Raw genomic sequence first — 22,161 nt, forward strand, 5'->3', positions numbered from 1 at the left:
ATACCATTTATGTGACACGACTTGTATGTCTGTTTGTAACACGTATAATTATTATAACTCAATATATAAGTTAAGACGAAAGGTTATGCTGTCAATCTTGGTTCAACTTCAAAATGCAAGCGGACTTAATTATTAATTATTCTACCATAAAACATAAAAAATGATGTTTTTTTCTGCATATAGATGCGTTTAGTTTGATCATCGTCTTTAGAGAATAGTTGACGTCGGTTAGCATTAAGGATTCTTCTGTATCGCAACAATACAGATTTAACAAATGTTTCCCGCGGTTTCGCTTGCGTCCTAGGGGAATTTTTTCGCGCACTCCGATTAAAAGTACGACGTACCTTATTCATGTCATCTCTTAGGAAAACCATCCATCTTTTCTTCGGTCTCGCTCTGACTCTATATCCATCCACATTCATACTAAACTCACACTTAGTGGCTTCTGTTTCATCTCTCCTCAAGCAATTGCCTCTCTTCTTTTTGTAACCGCTGCTACTTTCAGACTCATCAGATTTCCCTGTAAAAAGAAAACACATGATATAAACTCTCACGTAGCGGGCCTGTTGGAAGAGACATCTTAAGAAAAAAATAGTGCCTTTTCACTTCATTGTTCTACTTTTTCTTGTCCCATCAACTAAATAAATGTCAAAATAGTAGCTTCCGACATGGTTTCACTCGCATTCCTTTGCTTGCTATAAGGAACCTGCTAACCTGTAATTTTTCAAGTTTGTTGGTGTTTTAGCTTCTGAGATTTCGAGATTAATCGGTGAGTGGTATTTCGCTTGTATCTAGATAGATTCGATTTTGTACGGTCTTTTTATGAAGTCTTGGATACTTTTGGTTTTGCATACATATGCAAAAAATGGATATTTAAATAACAAAGCTATTCAAATTATGTAAATTATTTAAATCATGTCGAAATCAGAGTTGATAAAACAACTGTGTCAGTTATTGCGTGTACCAGAAGTGAAACGCTGGTGGCACTTCGCAATGTAAGTCATTTCTTTTTCATATTTTGGCAAAAATTCATTTGATGGGATTTGACCTTAATACATAATTTGTAATATTGCCTATTTAGTACGTACCTATATGTGAATGACGTCGACGGTATATTTGCAACAAAGTCTTCATCATTATCAGTCAATTAGTTATTCAAGACTCTTAGTTGAACTATTTTTTCTTTTCATAAGAACATAAGTGTGGTGTGTTGACAGGACATTGTGAAGTGCAACAAATATTTAAAAATAAATCTGTTTGTTTTTCTGTCTGCATGATTGGCTGCTTGTAGACACGTGAACGATATTGTAGGTGGAAGTTAGATTTTTATTTCTTTCATTTGGCTCTTCAACAGTGAGTGTTTTGAGATTGAGATATTTTTGAGATTTGGAGTGGAACATCTCCAGATACTACGTCTGTGTACTTCAAGTGGACTAGGGTTACTATAATTTTCTAAGTCTTTAAAAAAGAAATGTATATGAAAAATTGACATTTCATGACTTGTTTTTAGATAATCATCAGTAGTTCCAACATGGCGCCTACACCTCAGGAACATGTGTCTACCCATGAGGGGATGTTGGCACCTGATGCATCATTGGGCGACCTTGATGGCGAGAGGATCGTCATCACTGGCATGTCGGGCCTTTACCCAAAGTCTCACAATGTTCAGGAGTTCTCCAAAATACTGTATAGTAAGGTAAGTTACTACGCAATTTAAATCTTTAATTACGTCACAAAATTTGTGGCAAAAACTTCCACCTTATTTACTTACAAAAGAATAATTGCTTTCTAGCCTCACTCCATTGACATTGAACTTTCACCTTGATAATAGGTGAAATTTCAAAGGGATTTTTAGCAACGTCACGTGATCTTAGTAGCCGGAAAAGGCCAATTAGCCTACTATCTTTCAGTATCAGTCTGATTTAATAAATATTTTTCTCATGTTGTTATATTTTAATTTTGACACATTTAGTTTGGATACTTATTTTCCACGTTATTATAATAACGTCATCTAGCCCCGTCCTAAGCAGAGCTTGTACAGTTAAATATATAGACATACAATACACAGCAATACTTCAACTAAATCAAACGTTCGTGCTTTAAAAATATTTGGCTTATGCGGAAATCTAACCCATGATCTCCGGTGTGGCAGGCAGATTCACTAATAGTACCTGCTATGCCATCTGGTCATAAAATTACTAACAAAATTTTCTGAAGCTCATCATATATCAAGAAACATAAAACACAACAACACAGAAAATCACTTTTCTTTGTAACAGGAGAATCCAATAACATCGGAGGGCCTGAGATGGAACTACAAACATCCGGACCTGGCACAGTACACCGGAATGGCTCCAGATCTCGATCGGTTCGATGCCCAGTTCTTCTCCGTACACTTCCGTCTCGGCAACTACATGGACCCTATGTCTCGCAAAATACTTGAACAAGCTTACCAAGCTATTTATGATGCAGGTAAACATAAATAATTACCAGCCAATTCTGCAATTGCAATGACAGCAAGTGTTCTGAGACTTGTGGCATCAAAGCGGACTTTTTAAATTTATATCTTTTTTGATTTGATTTGATATAAAACTTTAACTTTTTCATACGTTTTAAAATAAGAGATATTTTTATGAAGCTATCCTTTCACGGCGAGGTACCGGGTAGCATTCATATACCAATTGTTTTTATTGTGTTCCAGGCTTGAGTCCGGCACATCTCAATGGCAAGAAGGTGGCAGTCTTTGTGGGTTCATCTTTTTCAGACACGGAAAAATCTGGATCCACTGACATTGTTTCTAAATCTGGTTTAGGTATTTTAGGGTAAGTGTCGAACATAGACTTAAAATATTATTTGTCGTATTCATATGCGTGTATGTTCTAGTATATGTATAATATATACTAGGAGCCCGGATTTTATTTATTTATATACAAATCTTTGTTAATTGATTTGATGAAGTTTCTAATTGTAGTTTCTATTTTCAGATCGAGTAAAACCATGTTCGCCAATCGTATCTCCTACTGGTTGAACACGAAAGGTCCATCCCTAGCCATAGACGAAGCGGACTGCAGTGCCACCACTGCCCTCGAGGAAGCATATTTGGCATTGAAACGTGGTGCTTGTGAGGCAGCCATTGTCGGTGGTGCATACCTATCTCTACAGCCACAGGCATCTGTCCACCATGCAAGGTAATCTTTTGCTTTAGATGATGGACATCATCATTTCAGCCACTGCTGAACGTACGCCTCATCTGATTTAAAAAAAAAAACTGATTGAAAGCGGCCTACACGCAGTGCCTACTCGCGACCCTTGTTATGATATTTTGTGTGCCTTATGTATGGTAAACGTTTAGAACAAAGTCATTATAAAGTATAACGACAGAAGAATTCAAATGTTAAAAGTATGTAATGTATGGTTGATTTGACACGTGTTATCAGACATGTGCATAATTATGCTGACCATTGGTATGTTTTTATACCTAAATACATAATATGTTTTTAACTTTGATTAATTCAACAAGAATAAAGAAAATAATGACTGTCAATTATTGTTTTTGATACCATTTAAATTATTCAAGTGGGAAAATAGTCTTAAAATATTGAGGACTTGGCAAATATCTGTTAACTAACTTATGAGTTTTGCTACCAATCAGTTTGTAATCAATATTACATTTTATTTCAGACTTTCTGCAACAGTTTCAAAAGATGGTACCACCAAGTCATTCGCACAGAATGCTGATGGCTATGTTCTTTCCGACGCAATTAGCGTTATACTACTGCAAAAATCAAAGGATGCCAAAAGGTATGCTCCTGCTGCAGTAAGAAAAAAAAAAGATTCATTTTTGATTTTACGACTAACTCTAAGTAAAATTTCAGAGTGTACGCCGAATTAGTACATGTCAAAAACGAATTCCTTTCTATCATGAAGGATGCAACGGGAACTGGACCAAGATTCGGCTACTGCCGTAATCCTCTTACTGTGGCTGGATTCATTAAAGAGTTCTACAAGGAAGCGCAAGTGCCACCGCAGGCAGTCGAATATGTGGAAGGATATGGAACAGGTTAGTCAAATCACAACAAAACATAAAGGTCACGTAAAGTTCTTACGACCTTAATGTGATATCATAAAATAAACCTCCAAAATAATCGAAATACCCTTCATGGAAGCTAAGACTATTTTATGCGACACTTGCGAAATAATCTTGTAGCTACATCTCAATTAACAGTTCTTTAATTTACCATATAAGGACCGATGCAGTAAAGATTTTATTGTTTGGCAGGTGTACCGGAGGGTGATAAAGCCGAGTTAGAAGCTATTGAAGAAGTCTACTGCAAAGATAGGGAAGATCCCTTACTTGTCGGTAGCGTAACTTCAAACATTGGCTTGACCGAAGCAGCAGCTGGTATGACTGCACTTACTAAGGTATGTATGCTTATAACATATTTTCTAAATGGTGGTCATATTTTTAAATGGTGCCATTAAACTACCGTTCTGTAAATATATGTATAGCTATTGATTTACTTACCATAAAGGTGTTGCTGGGTTATCATCACGGAGCGATTGCCGCCAACTTGCATTGTGATAGCCCGCGTCAGGATGTGGCTGCACTGCGCGATGGGCGCATGCAAGTGGTCACCGACAACAAGAAATTCCAGCGCAACTACGTTGCCCTCAACGGAATGTCTGCCGCTGGCGTCAACTCACATGTGTTGCTGAAGGGAAAATACAAACCTAAGGTAATTTCAGATTCAAATGTACGAATACATACATATTAAGATCTTGAAGAGTTTGCAGAAATTTCATAATATTGAATATTCCAGGACTTATCGCTCTACAAGAGCTCAATTCCACACTTGGTCACAATTTCTGGAAGACAGGAGTCAGCTATCAGAAACATATTTGAAAATCTCACTTCTCGACCCATTGACGCTGAGGAATTAGCGCTGTTGCACAATATCCATGCAAACAACATCTCAGGGCATTTGGGCAGAGGATACGTTATTTTGGGTACGTAAAATACATTGTGATCCCGGATCCATAAACAAGATGAATTAGTTCAAAAGGGTCATATCTAATCTACCATACTTTTTTTTTCAGGCACTAACGAGGGGAATGAAACTGTGAGTCTGGCCCAGAAATCGGAGTACTTCGACGATGCTCGCAGGCCATTATGGTTTGTGTACAGCGGTATGGGTTCGCAGTGGGTCGGTATGGGAACACAACTCATGCGCATACCTATCTTCGCTGCTGCTATAGAACGGTAAATACTTAATTACGTATTGAAATGCTGATTTTTGGGACTGGTCCCAGACAACTATTAAATATATTCAAAAATCAACTTGTAACTCCTAAATATTTTACTGCAGGTGTCACAAAGTATTGCATCCGGAGGGAATAGATATTGTGAGCATTATAACATCTACGGACCCGAAAACATTTGACAATATTCTCCACTCCTTTGTGGGAATCGCTGCCATACAAATCGGTCTTACAGATGTCCTTCGTGCATTAGGCCTGAAGCCCGATGGTATCATAGGTAATATCTATACTTATATTATAAAGAGGAAAACTTTGTTTGTTTGGCTGTAATGGATAAACTCAAAAACTACTGGACCGATTTTAAATATTCTTTCACCATTAGAAAGGTATATTATCTGCGAGTAACATAAGCTATATTTTATCCCGGTGCGGGCAGTTTTGAAATAATTATGATAGTACGATTTTAATGATATCTAATATATATATTTCGATCTTAAGATTTTTTTAACAGTTTTTAACGTTTGTTTAAATTGCATTAATTAGGTCACAGCGTAGGTGAATTGGGATGCGCTTACGCTGATGGATGTTTAACAGCTGAAGAAATGATACTGTGCGCGTACGGCCGTGGGCTTGTATCATTAAACACTGATTTTATCCTCGGTTCTATGGCCGCTGTCGGCCTTGGATACGAACAAGTAAGTCCGAAAATTTGAATGCACATAAAAATTTACTTTAAAATGTAAACCGTTGCAGTAATATTTGGTATGTCTTCTTAAAAATAGGTATCCAAGATTTGTCCACCTGAGATTGACGTAGCCTGTCATAACGGACCTGACTCCAGTACTATCTCAGGACCTGCTGACGTCATGAAAGAGTTCGTTGCCCAACTCACAGCTAAAGGCGTATTCGCAAAAGAGGTGCCGTGCTCTAACAAGCCATACCACTCGCGGTACATCGCAAAAGCAGGTATCGTCAAACTACATTTTAAAGCAATAAGAAGGGAATTTGTAAAGTCTGTAAACAATACTGACTTCATTACTTTTTGTAGCACCTGCTCTTCTTAAGTTCCTGAAGGGAACAATTAAGAACCCTAAAGCCCGTAGCGAGCGTTGGTTATCAACCTCCATTCCTCAGGAGAAATGGAATGAAGAACTGGCCACTTATTGTTCGGCGGAATACCACACTAACAATCTGCTAGTAAGTAGATACTATATCCTCTTACAGTAAACATTTTGAAGCATTCCGAATTATATAAGTTGGGGGTTTGAAATCGTGTTTGTGGCTGTCTGAATAACGTATTTTGTATGTACCTAGTTATGGGACATTCTTCCGTCATAATATGACCTGTTAGTATAAGTGTATGTTTCGTTTATCAGAGCCCGGTGTTGTTCGACGAGACGATACGTCTATTACCTGGCAACGCGGTGCTGGTGGAGGTGGCGCCGCACGGGCTGCTGCAGGCCATCCTCAAGCGCGCCATGCCGGCCGAGGCCCGTCACGTGCCGCTCACGCGCCGCGGACACGCCGACAATGCATTGTTCCTGCTTCAGGCTGTTGGCGAGTGAGTACCTTTTTTAATTTATACGTACTTATACTGTTCATTCATAAATCTATTCACTATTTTTTGACCCTCGAGCATAACTATTATAGTAATCTGTGCTTCGAGTCTTTTTGAACTTTCTTTTCAGATATAGACCCGATCTAGTTGTAGAAATATTGTCGTGCTAGTTTTTTGCGAAACCATAAATTATTTGATTTGATTTAAACAGCTTTATGTGATTTTACTTTTCCTAAACAGTTTGTACATGCACGGCTACACCCCAGAAGTTCAAGCTTTGTACCCGAAAGTGGAGTTCCCCGTTTCTACTGAAACGCCAATGCTGTCCCATTTAGTGCAGTGGAATCACAGTGAAAAATGGTAAGTAGGACATGTCATAAAATTTTGTACTAAACTAGAATTGCCGTAACCTAAGAATCTTAAACTTTGTTTTACCTTAAGGAGAGTTACATCTTTCGTTGGTGGAGAAAAGAGGGCGGCAGCGGCGTGCCAGTTCGTGAAGTCCATCCACGACGATGAATACACCTACCTGCAAGGACACGTCGTAAGAGGTACGGTCTACTATATCATATTATTACCCAAAACATATATCTACATTTTTCAGTCATATAAACATCTATTTCATATTTCAAAATTGGTGCAAAAAAACCTTACCTAAAAATATGTAATTTTATTTGAAACATTTTATTTTTTAGAAAAGCGGTGCTATCCCTTCGCGGCGGCACTGGTTGACGCGTGGGACACTCTTGCGATGCATTTGGACGTGGGCAAGCGCAACGGCACGGTGCAATTCCGTGATGTTCACCTGTACGCGCAGCCCACGCTTCACGACCAGCGACCGCTCCGCCTCAGCGTCGCGTTGCATAGAGGCGACGGACGGTTTGAGGTACTTATTTCAACATTTACTAAGTCTCTACTCACGCAGTAATGGAAAAAAGATGTGTAGCGATCAATCCATCATCTTTTTTTGTTGTAACTTCTATATCCTATATTCCTATTCGTCCCCAGGTCATGAACGAAAGCTTCAGGGTAGCCTCTGGGTACATCTTCAGCAACCCCGCTGAAGACGAAGCAAAACAAGACGTTGAGTCAGGTGACCTGGTGCTCAGCTCAAAGAATGTATATCAATTACTGAAAGAGAGAGATTACAATTACAGGTAATTATAAGCACTTTTGAGATTTAATCGGCACAGCAACTTACATAAAGGCTGTTGATGCAAATGTCTTCTTGGTTAGGACATAATATGTTTGAATAGATTATTATACTCTAACTAATATCTAACTACATGGCAAAAGATAGGTATACAATCTTAGACTCATGGGGTTTTCGAACCTGTAGGCTAAAAAACTTCATTTGACTTCTAAAATTGATGACTGAGTATCTTGCAGTGGCGAGTTCTGTAGTATCGAGGCCTGCGACACTACACTGAGCTCAGCGGCTCTAGTGTGGCGTGACAACTGGGTGACGTTCCTCGACGGCTTGCTGCAGCTCAACATGCTGCGCCAGCCGCACCGCGCCGTCACGCTGCCCACGCACATCAGGAGACTGGACATCGACACTACAAAACATAACGAATATTCTTACACCCTGAATGGAAAAACTGTTGTGAATGCCAATGTGTCTGATGTCTTCCATCTTACAAGGTACTTAATAACTAACATTGAAAAAGGAAAATTAGTAATTTTTCTTTATCCTATCATATACTTAACGCCACTCATATTTCAGGTGTGGCGGTGTTGAACTACAAAACATTCAGTACCGTGATCTACCTTCTGTCAGTCAAGATATAAGAAGGGTTGATTTGGTGGTACCATCTGCAAAGGTAAACTAAGTTAAAGTTAATCTTCACTATTAATTTGTCCAGGTTGGGAGAGTTATTACATTAAAATTTCGTATTACAGCAAAAGTTATGCGGTTCGCAAAACGGAGGAGTGAAGAACGAAGTAACTTTGCAATGTGCTCAAATCGGCAATCTGGATTCACTGCAGTGGGTAGAGACAGCAGCTCCTTTAGACGACTTTGGTGTCGTAGTCAAGGTCAGTTATATAATCAGGCCAGGTCAGGCTTGGCCCAAGCTTCGACTTATTATCTTCTCTAGATCTTACATTACCTACTATTGATATGTCAAATATTTTCAGGTTCATTACGCTGGACTCTCCACCTCCGATGTAAGAGCTGTCGGAAAGATGTCCTGCAACACTGATGGCTACGGCATGGATTACAGTGGAGTCACTCAAGAGTACGTATTACCTAATATTAGTTCACATTTTATTTATTCTGAGGAACCAGAAGGAAACAAAGGAGAATTTTTTTAAAATCATTAGTTTTCCGTTGTGTATTTTGTGATTGACAGAATGTAGAAGGCCATCAGTGCTGCCCTTTATTAAAAATATTATGGTCCTTGATGGATCCATATGCCTCAATGACGCTCATGAATACTTTATTGCCACAGTGGTGTTCGCGTGATGGGCTTGGTGCGAGGTGGAGCAGCCAGCAGCGTGGTGCGCGCGCAGTCGCAGCTGCTGTGGCCCGTGCCGGTACACTGGAGCCTCGAGGACGCCGCCACCGTGCCGCTCGCCTACGCGCACGCCTTCTACTGTCTCGTGAGTACCACCCTACCAACATACATACATGGTGGTTAAACTAATACTATTATAGACCACTTCACTGTCCACGATGTTCACCTAATAGTTAAACAATCGTTTTGTATCACATACCTACGACTCATGGAACAGGGAAGTTATTAACGTAACAATACTAATGTTTCAGGGAATTAAACTTTATAAGCAACTGACACCAGAGACGAATTTGTTTGTACATGGAGGTGCTGGAAGTTTTGGACAAGCTATCATATCAATAGCATTGGCTTACGGCTGCCAAGTTTTCACTACCGTTAGTGATATTAAGAAGAAACGATTTTTACTGAACCTATTCCCAGAATTAAAAGGTATACATACTATTAAAAATACTTTGATATGTTCAAGAAAATTGCCTACAAATTCTAATTTTATTTTATTTTTCCAGCTGAAAATATTGGCAACTCTCGGGACCATAGTTTCGGAGATATGGTTCTACAGGCAACAAAGGGCAGGGGTTGTGACATTGTCATTAGTTCAGCTAAGGGAGATTTGAAAACTGTACGTATTTTTCTTTTATCATTTATATGTATAATGCTAGGTATATAATTATGACTTGATTCATTTTTGATATTATTTTATTAAGAACAATAGCTAATAGATTGATATGAACTAAATACATAGGTTGGCACTGCACGGTACCTTCTTGTAAGGTAGCAAGGAAGAAACTTAAGAACGTTCCAATTTTACATTTCAGACTACACTTAACTGTGGAGGAAACGAATGCATCTTTTTAGATATTTCTCAACTTCACAATCAAGATGAAGATTACGATTTTGGGATGTACAACCTCACTAAAGAAAGGGGATACGCTGTTGTCGATTTCTCTTCAATCTTCCTCCCTGAAAAAATTGAAGAAGTCAAAGTAAGTTTACTAACAACAGCACTCTTTGCTATGTATGTATACGATATCTGAATGTACTGTGAATCTTACTGACAATATTTTGTTTATTTTGAACGTTTCAGAAATTACAGAAAATGTTAAGTGAGGGTATCCGCTTGGGCTACGTGCGTCCGCTGTCGCGCGTGACGTACGCGCCGCACGAGGCCGCGCGCGCGTTCCGCCTGCTGGCCGCCAGCCGACACCGCGGCAGGGTGCTGCTCAGGATACAAGGCTCTGTTAACTCTGTGTACCCCAGGTATTATGCTACGATACATTCGTGGAATACCAGGAATAATAAGTCGAAATAGGTGCTCTACTAAAAAAAAAAAAAAATGGTTTTGTAGTGAACGACTTAATTTTGTTTCAGAATAATATGCAACCCTAACGAGTGCCAGGCCATGTTCTGGGACGAAGGTGCTCTCGGAGTGCAACTGGCCGAAAGGCTCATCGAACGTGGTGCAAGGAAACTGTACATTCAATCTAAAAACTTGACTCAATACGAACAATACAAAATTGGGTAAAATTACAATTTTAAATTTTTCCTTAAGTCAAGAAACTCGCACTAAATTAGCTAAGGTGCCTAAATATACCCTCATGGCTTTATTTTTGCAGAACCTGGAAAAAACTTGGCGCCGATGTTATGGTATCGGAAAATAATATAAATGGAAATACGCTTGTAAAGGATGCTTCCAGTATTGGAACTCTTGGAGGAATTTACGTGGCAATCACAAACGTATCTAATGATAAAGTTGCAGAACTGGGACAGCTTATAAAATCAATAGATTCATCTGCAAGATCCATATGTCCTCACCTGCAGTAAGTAACCTTATCACGATTATAATCCATATTTCGGCGAGTTTGCCTTATGATAACAAACTGAAATTTGTTTTGCAGGTACTTCGCAATATTATCAGCTATTAAATCGCTGGGACAAGATATTTGTGTTGACAGAGCAAAATGTGGATTTGCAGCGACACATTTAGACCTTTCGGAATTATACCAAGTAAGTTAATTTACATATTCGTAAAAAATCCTATTTTGATGTCATGGACCGAGACTTCTCTTGGTTTTTTTTGTACGGATATTCTGCACAGCTCTTGTCTGATTGAATATGGTTTTCGTTTAGAAAGGACATTGTTCCGGCTCCATACATGTTCTGCCTAAGAACCGTTCGAATGGAAAGTGACTTCTATAAACTCTTAAAATTATATGGAATCCTATGAAATAAGTTTTCACGAACGGACACTTCAGGAAACTAAAATAATTACGAAAAAAGTTAATATTTTGAGGTTATAAATAAAAAATAACCAAGCTTGCGTGAAATATCAGAGTAGTATTATCAAACTACACTATACAAAAAATCAACAATACTATGTACAGCTCTATATGTTCTCTTCTAGATCTAGGAAAAGACTACTCTACTAGATACTAGGAAAAGAGATAGTAAATAGTCAAGTTTAAGATAATTCTTTGACAATGATCATTTTATAAAGTTGCATTTTCTGTCTGTCCCTTTGAATGCTTTAGATCTTTAAAACTACGCAATGGATTTGGGTGCGATTTTTTTTAATAGATAGAGTAGGTCAAGAGGAAGGTTTACACCAAGGTTTTACATTGCCACCGTGCGAAGACGGGGCGTGTGACTAGTTTTCATAAATGCTTAGAATTTTTATGAAAAACAACTACCTTAACGCTTTTGCTTTCAACGTTACGTTTCTTAATATATAGTGAATCCACTTTGGATTTGTGATAAAACGCATAAGTTTCCAAAATGGAAGAGTTCCATTCACCACAATTCATAAAATATCGATATTATTACGATGGAGAATTATTTATTTAAATGATTGTTACTACTTTTATATTAGACAGTTCGTTTGTTGCCCGTGGTACTACCAATAGTACTACCAGTAGTACCACGGGCAAATTTTTCTTCCCGTAGTACTACCAAGCGGTCTGGTAGTACCACGGGCAAGAAAAAACTACCCGTGGTACTACTGTCAATATTTTAGTTTTTTTTCAACCCTTTTGTTGTCACAGTTGATATTGACATCCTAGAAAGAGAATTGAAATATATATTTTTTAATGTTGATATTTTTGGTACTGTTTCGTAAATAGGTCTGTTAGTTGTGAAATTTTTCATTGCTCAAAATCGACAAGAGTCAAAAACACTTAGTTTTTTTTTTTCTCAAATCAGAATTAATTATCTACTTACGTTTTTCGTTTTATTTATATTAAATAGATAAGTATTATATTAAGTAGGTAGTGTTATTCATTAAAATTATCGACCGCATTGAGTAGGTATTGATATGAACATGTAAGTTATGCTGTCCTAGTACTTTTTTTTGGTTCGGCCGTCTTCTGTAAATTAGATTTAAAACGTACTTTGTACGTTCAGCGCAGATAGTGTAGCTTCCTAACAGTGAAAGAATCATAGGGTTTGACGCATTAGGTGCACTTCTCAAATTATACATCATGCTCAAATGGTGCACTTCGCAACTGGTGCTCTTCTCAAATAAATTTCTTTGTTATAATTTATTTTGGAGTAGGTGACTCTTTCTTACATATCTTTTTTTTGTTATTTTTGTATGACTTTTTATATTACTTTTAAATTTTTTCGATTTTTTAATTTTTAAAAATCATGAGCCTAAAATAAATATTTGTATGGGATAAGGGCAGGAGGATGATGATGTATATAAAAATATTTGAAATAAGTTCGGACTTTGACTGTTTGCCTACTCGCTACAGCAGCGTAGCGAGTGTTTCAAAACTTAGAATCCTGAGCGATAGCGAAAGAATCAAAAGAGCACAAGGTGAAAAATCTTTGCACTCGAGTGCAACACGTAACTTTTTATCAATCACCGGAGTTAACCTACCAATCTCGGAATTTCGATGCAACTGCTCTCCCCGTGTACCAAGACAGCATAACTTACCTGAGTATTCCAATGTCCAGACGGAAATGCTGACCAAGTACCAGGATAGCATAAAATACATCAAGTAAATCCCACGAGATCAAGGTATTCAATTCTAATTTGTGAAAAAAAAACTAAGTGTTTTTGACTCTTGTCGATTTTGAGCAATGAAAAATTTCACAACTACCAGATCTATTTACGAAATAGTACCAAAATATATCCACATTAAAAAAATATATATTTCAATTCTCTTTCTAGGATGTCAATATCAACTGTGACAACAAAAGGGTTGAAAAAAACCTAAAATATTGACAGTAGTACCACGGGTAGTTTTTTCTTGCCCGTGGTACTACCAGACCGTTTGGTAGTACTACGGGAAGAAAAATTTGCCCGTGGTACTACTGGTAGTACTATTGGTAGTACCACGGGCAACAAACGAGACAGTTACCTAGCTATCTACATGCCATAAGGCGGGAATCGAACCCGCGGTCTATTACCAAGAAGGCACAGACCATACTAAAAATGTCATTACCACACAAAATAATTTAACAGTTAAAGTAAGGTTTACCAATAACAATGAAAGAGGTTTTCGAGGATGTGCAATAAAAACAATATTTATATTCAATTAAAGGTTTTTAATCATCAATATTTCTCAATAATATATCTAAGAACTGAGCTTTGGTATCTCGCCCAGCTTAAATACCAGATAATAGTCATTATGTGGGCACAACAGCCCACTGTTCTACGCCCAACGATACAATTGCAACAGTATGCCTGATGGTAGGAGCTTCTTACAAAGTACACAATTGCGTCCAACAGTGCATTGCATCTTATTATGCTCGACTGCTTCAGACCAACACGTCGTACATATAAGGTCATGAGCTTCAACCTGTAATAATAAATACAAAAAATCATTAGTAAATATCAAGTAACTTGCAATTGTGGCAATTGATTTGAAAACCGAGAAATTGTGTGCTTATGAAAACATAAGTAGGTAGTAACATTCTTATCAAAATTAGAAAAACACTTTCGTAGACCACTTACCATACGGGGAACAGTCCATTGTTGTATGCAACGAAGTATATCTTCGTTTTCTAATACCAAAGAACCTCCAGCAGATCCACAATTTATACAATATACTATATTCTGCATCCATTGTTGTAATTATAATATAACTAAATTCGATCACAGACAGAGCAATATCCGAAAATGCTAGTAAAATCCAGTTCTTTACACAAAGCCGAGTCTACCAAGTACGCAATCTAATCGGAGTCCGTAATCAAGCCAAAGTTGTTAGAATAAAACCATGAAACGCATAGAAAATCACAAAAGAAACGATAGTCGCAAAGGGGTCACCAATTAAGGAGATGAATTTCACACGAAGATTTTGTGTCGACTTATTTATTTAAACGGGCGGCGCCCTATTTATATGTGTACGCCTGCGACAACGAAAATCAGCTTTTGAAAATTTAAAATTTTGAATTTGACATTTGAACGTATTGTATTTTTCTTCATGACTATTGAAGGTTGCCAGTCGAAAAGGTTGTATGCGTTTCATGTCGCTACACAATCAAACCAATCAAACTGACTTCTAGCAAACTGACTGAAGTACACCAGTGTTGCCAATTACGAAAACTATAATCCTACTCGAATGCCAAGCTAGAAATTCGCGATTCGCTCAAAACCATCTTAAAACATTATACAGAATACTAGCTTTTTTCTAGCTAGTCAGTTTAGGTATTTAACCGTCAAATCCGTAGCGGACCCCAATCGGGGTCTGAACATCAATGTCACCGTAAGCTCGGTTTAGACCCCAATTGGGGTCTGCGAATCAGTCATACACTTTCCTAATTATTTACGCTCATATTTATTTTCTTTCCAATCAAACCACATTTGTGAGTACTAAATAAAATAACTAAATAAATTTAAATTATTATTACGCATTCAAACCTTTCATATTTAGCATCCCGTTAGAAATATACCTTTTTAAAATCCAATCGTAATTACCGGGAATTCTGATCGAACTCGCCATGTTTGTTTACATTATATAGTTGTTTTTTTAAATTTGAAGACGCATAGACAAGATGGCGACGGTGATAGAAGTTTTGCATCGAATGATCCGATTCGTTAAAATAAAGAATCGATTTGATAATTTTATATTATTTGATATTATAATATTACTAAATTGCACTTTTGTATACTTACCATAATCTGAAAATAAATTAGGAAAAGTAAAATGACTTAATTTATTTTGAAAAAAATGCTAGAAAATCAGTGGTAGAAAATACGTTGTAGCCGGAATAAAAAAAATCTTCGGTTTTTAGGGTTTCTGAAGACGGCAAATGAAGACTTATTCTTCGGGTGTTTTATGTGCAGGATTCCTGTAGATCTGCCAAACTTAATGGCGATTCGTTACTTCCAACTTTTTAACTGAGCGGCAAAGCTATTTGACGAGAGCCGTAGTTAGGTGTAGTTATCGCAAAATTTTATGACGATTTTATTGTTTGAAGGGGCAAATAGTTCGCTGTTCATCGAAAGCTGGTCCAAGATGGAAAGATGGCCGCCGCCGACTTATTTTTAACCGACTTCCCAAAAAGCGGAGGTTCTCAATTCGACCGTTTTTTTTTGTATGTTTGTTACGCGATTACTCAGCCATTTATTTATCGATTTTGATGATTCTTTTTTTGTTTGATAGCGTGTACTTCCGAGGTGGTCCCATTATCATTAGGTCAGGATCTGATGATGGAACCTTGAGAAATCGAGGGCGACTTTCGAAAGTTGCAGAAATACATAGGTTGAAATCTTATCACTCAGGTGTTTGCCTGGTAGCACTATTCAACAGTGAAGGCTTTGAGCTGACCTGATGATGGAGACCAGTGAAGGTCGAGGGAACTCGACAACTGAATATTTAAACTTTCTCGTGTTAGTGCTTATATTATTCGTATTTACGAGGCCTCTGCAACAGTGAAGGAGATGGAGACGAGAGAAGTACGGTTGTCGAGTTCCCTCGACCTTCTCTGGTCTCCATCATCAGGTCAGCTCCAAACCTTTACTGTCTCATAGTGTTATCAGATATACATCTAAGTGTCAAGTTATAACCTTATCTATGCTTACAATTTTCGAGAGCTGCCCTCGATTTCTCAAGGTTTCCGTCATCAGATCCTGGACCTAATAACAAATATGGGGAATATACCCTTTCGACCAAAAACAAACATCCAAATTGAGAACCACCTCCTTTTTGGGATTCGGTTAAAAATATTTGGTGACTTTAAAATCAATCAATTATTATGTCTCTAACCGACCACGGGACTACAGAGTCCCGGATTTTTGGAAGGCGAACGTGGGGCCGAAGCCAACACGCTGAAGCCCTTTTGAGACAACTTTAATGAAATGGTGACACAAAACCGACGATTATCCCTGTATACACTATAGAAATGTACCCAAGGACAATGCCCGGTTCTGTGCTAAACTATTGCTAACTATGGATGAAAACTACTTGGGCTATTGTGATGGGATGCTAGTGGACTAGGAATGGGGAAACTACGGGAACTATGGCACCTGCCGATAACAATGTAATAAATACACGTAAAAATGGCAGGTGGAGACTCGCCAACTCACTTACTGGGTCCCCGGGAATCAGTCGCTAAATCGCAACAAGAGGGCAACAGGTACATGAGCGGCTGAAGGGTGAGGATACCTCGGCGGACTTTAAACGCAGATCACGCGCTCCCTGTGGGTCCAGCATCACCGGCCCACTCGCCACTTACCACGAGGCACCTACCCTCCGAGCGGGCTGCTAACCCTACTCTAGCGACTCCACTCTGACCGGCCGGTGAAGGCAAGCCAAGAGGCGGGAGACCTCTCCCCCGTCATGCTTCACTCCGGCAAGCCGGAGATGGGGGACAGTATACTCTCCCTGGAGCACTCGGATATATAGCCCCGCGGGGTCGCTACTCCCCGTCATCCGCCTCAGATGCCCTGCGGGGCAAATCAATCAATTATTATTATTGTTTCTCATCATCAAATAAGTACATACCTTTGGTAGTTACAAATTGCATTATATTTCAGAACACCCGCATACCCTCCGCCGAAACAAAAATGTTAGAATTGTTGAGAAATAATATAAGAATAAATTAAAATTCCGTAATAGGTAATAAAAATTCAATTAAAGTTAAAAATTATTACGAATGACGCAACACCAAAATAAATAATACATATAAAAATTTAATGCTAAAAACTTAAATATCTTTTTTCTTAACCACAAAAACAAATTGAACGTATAATTTAAAATTAATAAATAAAATTGAAATAAGTTGCTATTAAAAAATAGGTATATATAAAATTGGTATTCGATTATTTAATTTCCGATTTAGGTATCGAATGCACACCGTTGATTGAAAAAAAAAAATACTCCATTCCAAACTCTACTTGTCTGTGACTTGACTGATCTTGTAAATTGTTCATTTTTATTGTGTATTTTATGTGCTGATTTTTTAGTTATTGAACATAAATAAGTGCACGAAATGTATTGCAACGGATTGAAAATGTTATAAATATGACGTTTGTGTTGTGTTTGAGAAAGTGATGCGATTACTTATTGGTAAGTTTTCACCAAATTTGAAATGCCTAACTTTTCGATAGACTTAAAAACACCGTAATTATTATCTTTTTCTGAATTAACTGACCCCATTTGACCTTTGCACGTTGTTTTCAAATAAGTGAGCTCTAAAGTTATAGTTAAAATACTTCTGATCAGGCATTACGGACTTAGAATTCATGTGTTGAAAGTTAGTACAAATTTTTGACTTCCATGTCGCGATTCAAAATATCCCGCCGAATCAACGGTAAAGTCATATGTCAAAATCTTGTCGAGCAGAGGGGTTAAATGAATAAAGTGTTACCAACTAATTTTAATAACCGACTTCGGAAAGTAGGTTCTCAATTCGATCCGTATTTACCGAAATCCCGAAAACTTCCGAAACTGGTAGCACTGGCTGACGGAAACATTTTATAAGGCATCAATAATTGTGACCCTACTTTTTATTTGGAATTTATTTATTTGAAGTGTCCGTGGAATACTAAAATATGTTTCAAACAATATAAAAATAAATAAAAATTATAGTATAATTTATATTCACATCGGTTCTTAGGCCAAAATTGAACAATGTCCTTTAATGCATTTGTGTATATTTAAGGCGCAAAGTAAGGCAAGCTCTCACGACGTGGTGGATGTGGCGGAGCGCGCGCTGCGCAGCCCGTCGCCGGTAGTGGCCGCGGTACCTGTACCCGTCAATGAGCCCTCACTACTCCAGCAGCTCATTGCACTTTCAAGTAATTATATACACATAATAATTATATGTCGTTACACTAAACATGCTTATATTTTCTTTCTATCAATCAAGTCAATTACTGACTTAAACTTAAACGAAACGAATTTTAACAACACTTACTCTATACTATCTACCATGCATACATAACTTGTTTCAAACAAAGTATTTTTTTATATCATACAATACCTACATACGTCACACTATATATATTACTTAAAACTACTATGTTATTAATTTTACTGATACTTATTTAAATTATCGTTTAATTACAGAAATACAAATCCCACAAAACGTGGATCCGGAAGCAACATTGAAAGATTTAGGACTTGTCGATGAAAGCATACCCTTAATCTGCTCCTTCTTGGATGTCGTTTATAATGTATCCTTGGATGAAGACTCAATACCAGATTTAACTCTAAAGGGGTAAGGTTTTATAGATTATGTTTTTATTATTCATGCTAGCTACCTACATATATTTTAAACATCAATCTAACTGTAACCTTTTTTATTAGAATACAAGAACTGGTGGAGACTGCAACTGATATTGTTCCTGAAAATGTAAATGGGCTAGCTACATTCTTTTCTAAGGTGTCGGCAGATGAACTCATCGCAACTACTGAGTTATTCGCTGTACCTACTCTAAACAAGGACATTACTTTGGTAAGTGGATAGAATTAGGTAACAGAGTGTAATCAGACTGAACTAAAATAAATTATTAAAAATATGGTTTCCAAAGGTTATACTATAAGAATGCTATTTCTCTAACCCACAGTCAGAGGACGAGTTTGATGTGAATAAGAGATACCTGTGCATAGTGCCGGGCATGGAGGGGCATTACGAACGATTCCAAGTGCTGTGCGAACGCCTCAAGCTGCCCGCCTTTGTGCTTCAGCCAGGATACGATCGCCCACGAGAAACTATAAGAGAGACCGCAGAAAGATACGCCAAGGTAAAGATATACCGGAGTCTCTATAAAAGTAATTTCTTTAATGTATAAGCCAACGGCAATTACAATTTTCTTTTTTTATTGCCAGATTCTTTTGAAGAAAACTGGAATACAAAATAACTTCTACTTACTGGGATACGAAATAGGAGTGCTGGTAGCTCTTGAACTGACCGCAATACTAGAAGACCACGGTAACTACAACTCTTGTGTTTTCTTTATTTCTATTTCAATAAATGAAGCGGACTTAGGAACATATGGTTTCATTCATTTCAGGTTTAACGGGCACAGTGTTTTGCCTCGGATGTGCGCCAGAAGAGTTCCAGGCAACTCTCGAAGAACAATTGAGTAGTTTTAAGACTGAAGAACAACTTCAAGATGCCATAATTAGACACATGAGTAAGTTGATTACTGACGGAGATGTACCGGCTCTGGACGACATTCTTAGCGAAACTGCTACTTGGTCCGAGAAAGTGGCCGTGTGTACCCGAAGTTTACTGGGGCGTATGCAGCATTCCGTACAGTACGCGCAAGCGCAAATAGAGTCGGCGCTGGGCAACATATCGCGTGGGCGTGCTTACGTGGCGCCCGTGCGTGCGCTGCGCTCGCAGCTGGTTCTGCTCCGTGCGGCGAACTGCAAGCCCGCCGCGCGCGCGCTGCAGCAGCACTCGCAGCGCCCCGACGCCGTGCACCAGCTCCGCACACCTCTCTCCTACGTCTCCAATGACATGGAATGTCCTGCCATCATCAACCGTTATCTCGACGATGAGATTAAAACTGAATTTGAAATGAAGAACCTATGCGAAGCTTACAGCTTATACAAAGATTTATTCTAGATCCGAAAATTCATGGTCCGAAAATTCGTGGTCCGAAAATTAACTAAATAAATTATTATCCGTACTATTTAAATTGTAGATTTTATTTTAACCTCATCACATTTCATTGTTGTTGTTGTTATTCCTCTTTATTTTTTATTGCACACTTAATAATTGAAACACAAGAAAATACACAAGTTTACGTACTACAACGGCGAGCTTAACCCAGAATTAACATAACCTTCTTTCCTGGATATTCTGAAAAGCTGTTTCTATTGATTATTATGGTTGTGTGTGGAAGAGAGATCTTGTTTAAGCAGATGGTTAAATAAATATAGATAAACGGGTATGTAAGTAGGTACATACACAACATCTCATTCATCATTCTTTCTGCCTTGTTCCCGAGTTATATATTGACAAAAAACAGACTAAATTACTTTACTAAGAAAATACCTCCAAAAACACTGATACTAAAATTAATAAACTTATACTTTACCCTTTAAAGTTTTTTAGTTTTTAAGTTAAAACTTAAACGTATTCTGGATTAATGGGTTCTTTCAAACAACGATTTCTTTTATAAAATTTGGACAGTATATCACTGCCTAAATACTTATTAACTAAAGAAGAACATCGTAGATCACGCGGCGCATGCGCAAGTGTAGCATCCAGTTGATGAACAACGACTGCCTGATGCGAGAGCTCCGAACATTCCCGCGGTGAGGTGTCGTCGAGCCTGGCGCGGAGGATGATCACCTTAGCGTTAAGCGGCGTGAAGCTCGTGCGGCAGTGGCGCAGCAGCCGCGTGCGCGCGTGTACGGCGCGCAGCAGCGCGGCGACGTACTGGCGCGAGTGCGGCACGCGGCCGCGCAGCGCGCGCACAACGTGCCGCACCTTGTCGCGGAACTGCGGCAGCGCGCGCAGCTCGTGCTGCAGTGCCGGGCGCGTCTCACCCAGCAGCAGGCACTGCACGTGCTGCAGCAGTGACACCTGCAGCGACTGCTCCGACATGCCGCGCAGATTGTGCTCCAGGTCGGCTTGGATGTCGGACGCTGTGCCGCCGAGGCAGTACACCGTGCCCGTTAGCCCTAACAATGGACAAAAGAGATTTAAATAAAACAATATGCCCATCTAATTTAGGCAACATTATAGATCTCATAAATAATCAAAACTGACCATAGCTTTCCAATATTGCTGCCATTTCCATTACAACAGGTACACCAAATTCATAACCCAAAAGTTGGAATTGATTCTTAATTTTCAGCTTTTTCATTAGCACCTAAAAATTCAACGATTTTATTTAGGTATCTTCTCTCTAATTTAGTCAGCTTGCTATTTAATGGTTACTTACTTCTACTAGCCGTTGAGCTATTTCTTGTATATTCTCCCGATATTCGTCCATGCCTAAATGCATAACTACAGCAGGTAGCTTCAGAAGTTCGCACATCTCTTCAAATTGTTCGTGGCTATCCGCCAGGCCAGGCACGATGTATAAAAATGTTTCATCGTTATCAAATTCATCAATTTGCTGGAACATGACATAATTTTTCAATAGACTTCAATTGTCCGTTGTTTTTGGTAGTCAGAATCTGAAAAATCAGTATTACCAAAGGGTGTCGGGGTTTACTCAGGTAACTGGGTTGAGGAGGTCAAATAGGCAACCGCGCTATGTAAAACCCTCAACTGCATCCAGCTGGATTGGAAGGCTAGACAGATAAAGAATTTTCGACCTACCATGTTTGGTGTATGTGTAAGTGTAGGCATATACACAAACTCTGTGGTTGCAATAACTTCATCGCGAACAATTTGAGAGATGTAACCGCTTAATCC

At 38.5% G+C, this 22,161-nt stretch overlaps 1 protein-coding gene across 1 annotated transcript; it reads left to right on the forward strand.

The window, feature by feature from the left end:
- The first annotated feature begins 974 nt into the window (after window positions 1-974).
- LOC124639722 (fatty acid synthase-like) lies at window positions 975-20,428 on the forward strand. The gene is made up of 38 exons (XM_047177181.1): window positions 975-995; window positions 1,511-1,696; window positions 2,280-2,472; window positions 2,702-2,822; window positions 2,985-3,188; window positions 3,682-3,801; window positions 3,876-4,060; window positions 4,280-4,422; window positions 4,533-4,736; window positions 4,821-5,007; window positions 5,098-5,260; window positions 5,367-5,536; window positions 5,803-5,954; window positions 6,042-6,225; window positions 6,308-6,456; window positions 6,636-6,820; window positions 7,058-7,177; window positions 7,259-7,368; window positions 7,513-7,703; window positions 7,826-7,974; window positions 8,207-8,461; window positions 8,544-8,640; window positions 8,720-8,854; window positions 8,957-9,057; window positions 9,271-9,421; window positions 9,588-9,765; window positions 9,843-9,955; window positions 10,152-10,319; window positions 10,421-10,593; window positions 10,705-10,854; window positions 10,950-11,153; window positions 11,232-11,340; window positions 18,442-18,577; window positions 18,849-18,999; window positions 19,089-19,236; window positions 19,349-19,525; window positions 19,611-19,713; window positions 19,796-20,428. The coding sequence occupies exons 2-38, from the start codon at window positions 1,532-1,534 to the stop codon at window positions 20,353-20,355; spliced, it is 6,204 nt and encodes a 2,067-aa protein (XP_047033137.1). The 5' UTR covers window positions 975-995; window positions 1,511-1,531; the 3' UTR covers window positions 20,356-20,428.
- Window positions 20,429-22,161: the final 1,733 nt, after the last annotated feature.

This window comes from Helicoverpa zea, chromosome 19, assembly GCF_022581195.2.
Source record: "Helicoverpa zea isolate HzStark_Cry1AcR chromosome 19, ilHelZeax1.1, whole genome shotgun sequence".
In the NCBI taxonomy this organism is placed as follows: Eukaryota; Metazoa; Arthropoda; class Insecta; order Lepidoptera; family Noctuidae; genus Helicoverpa; species Helicoverpa zea.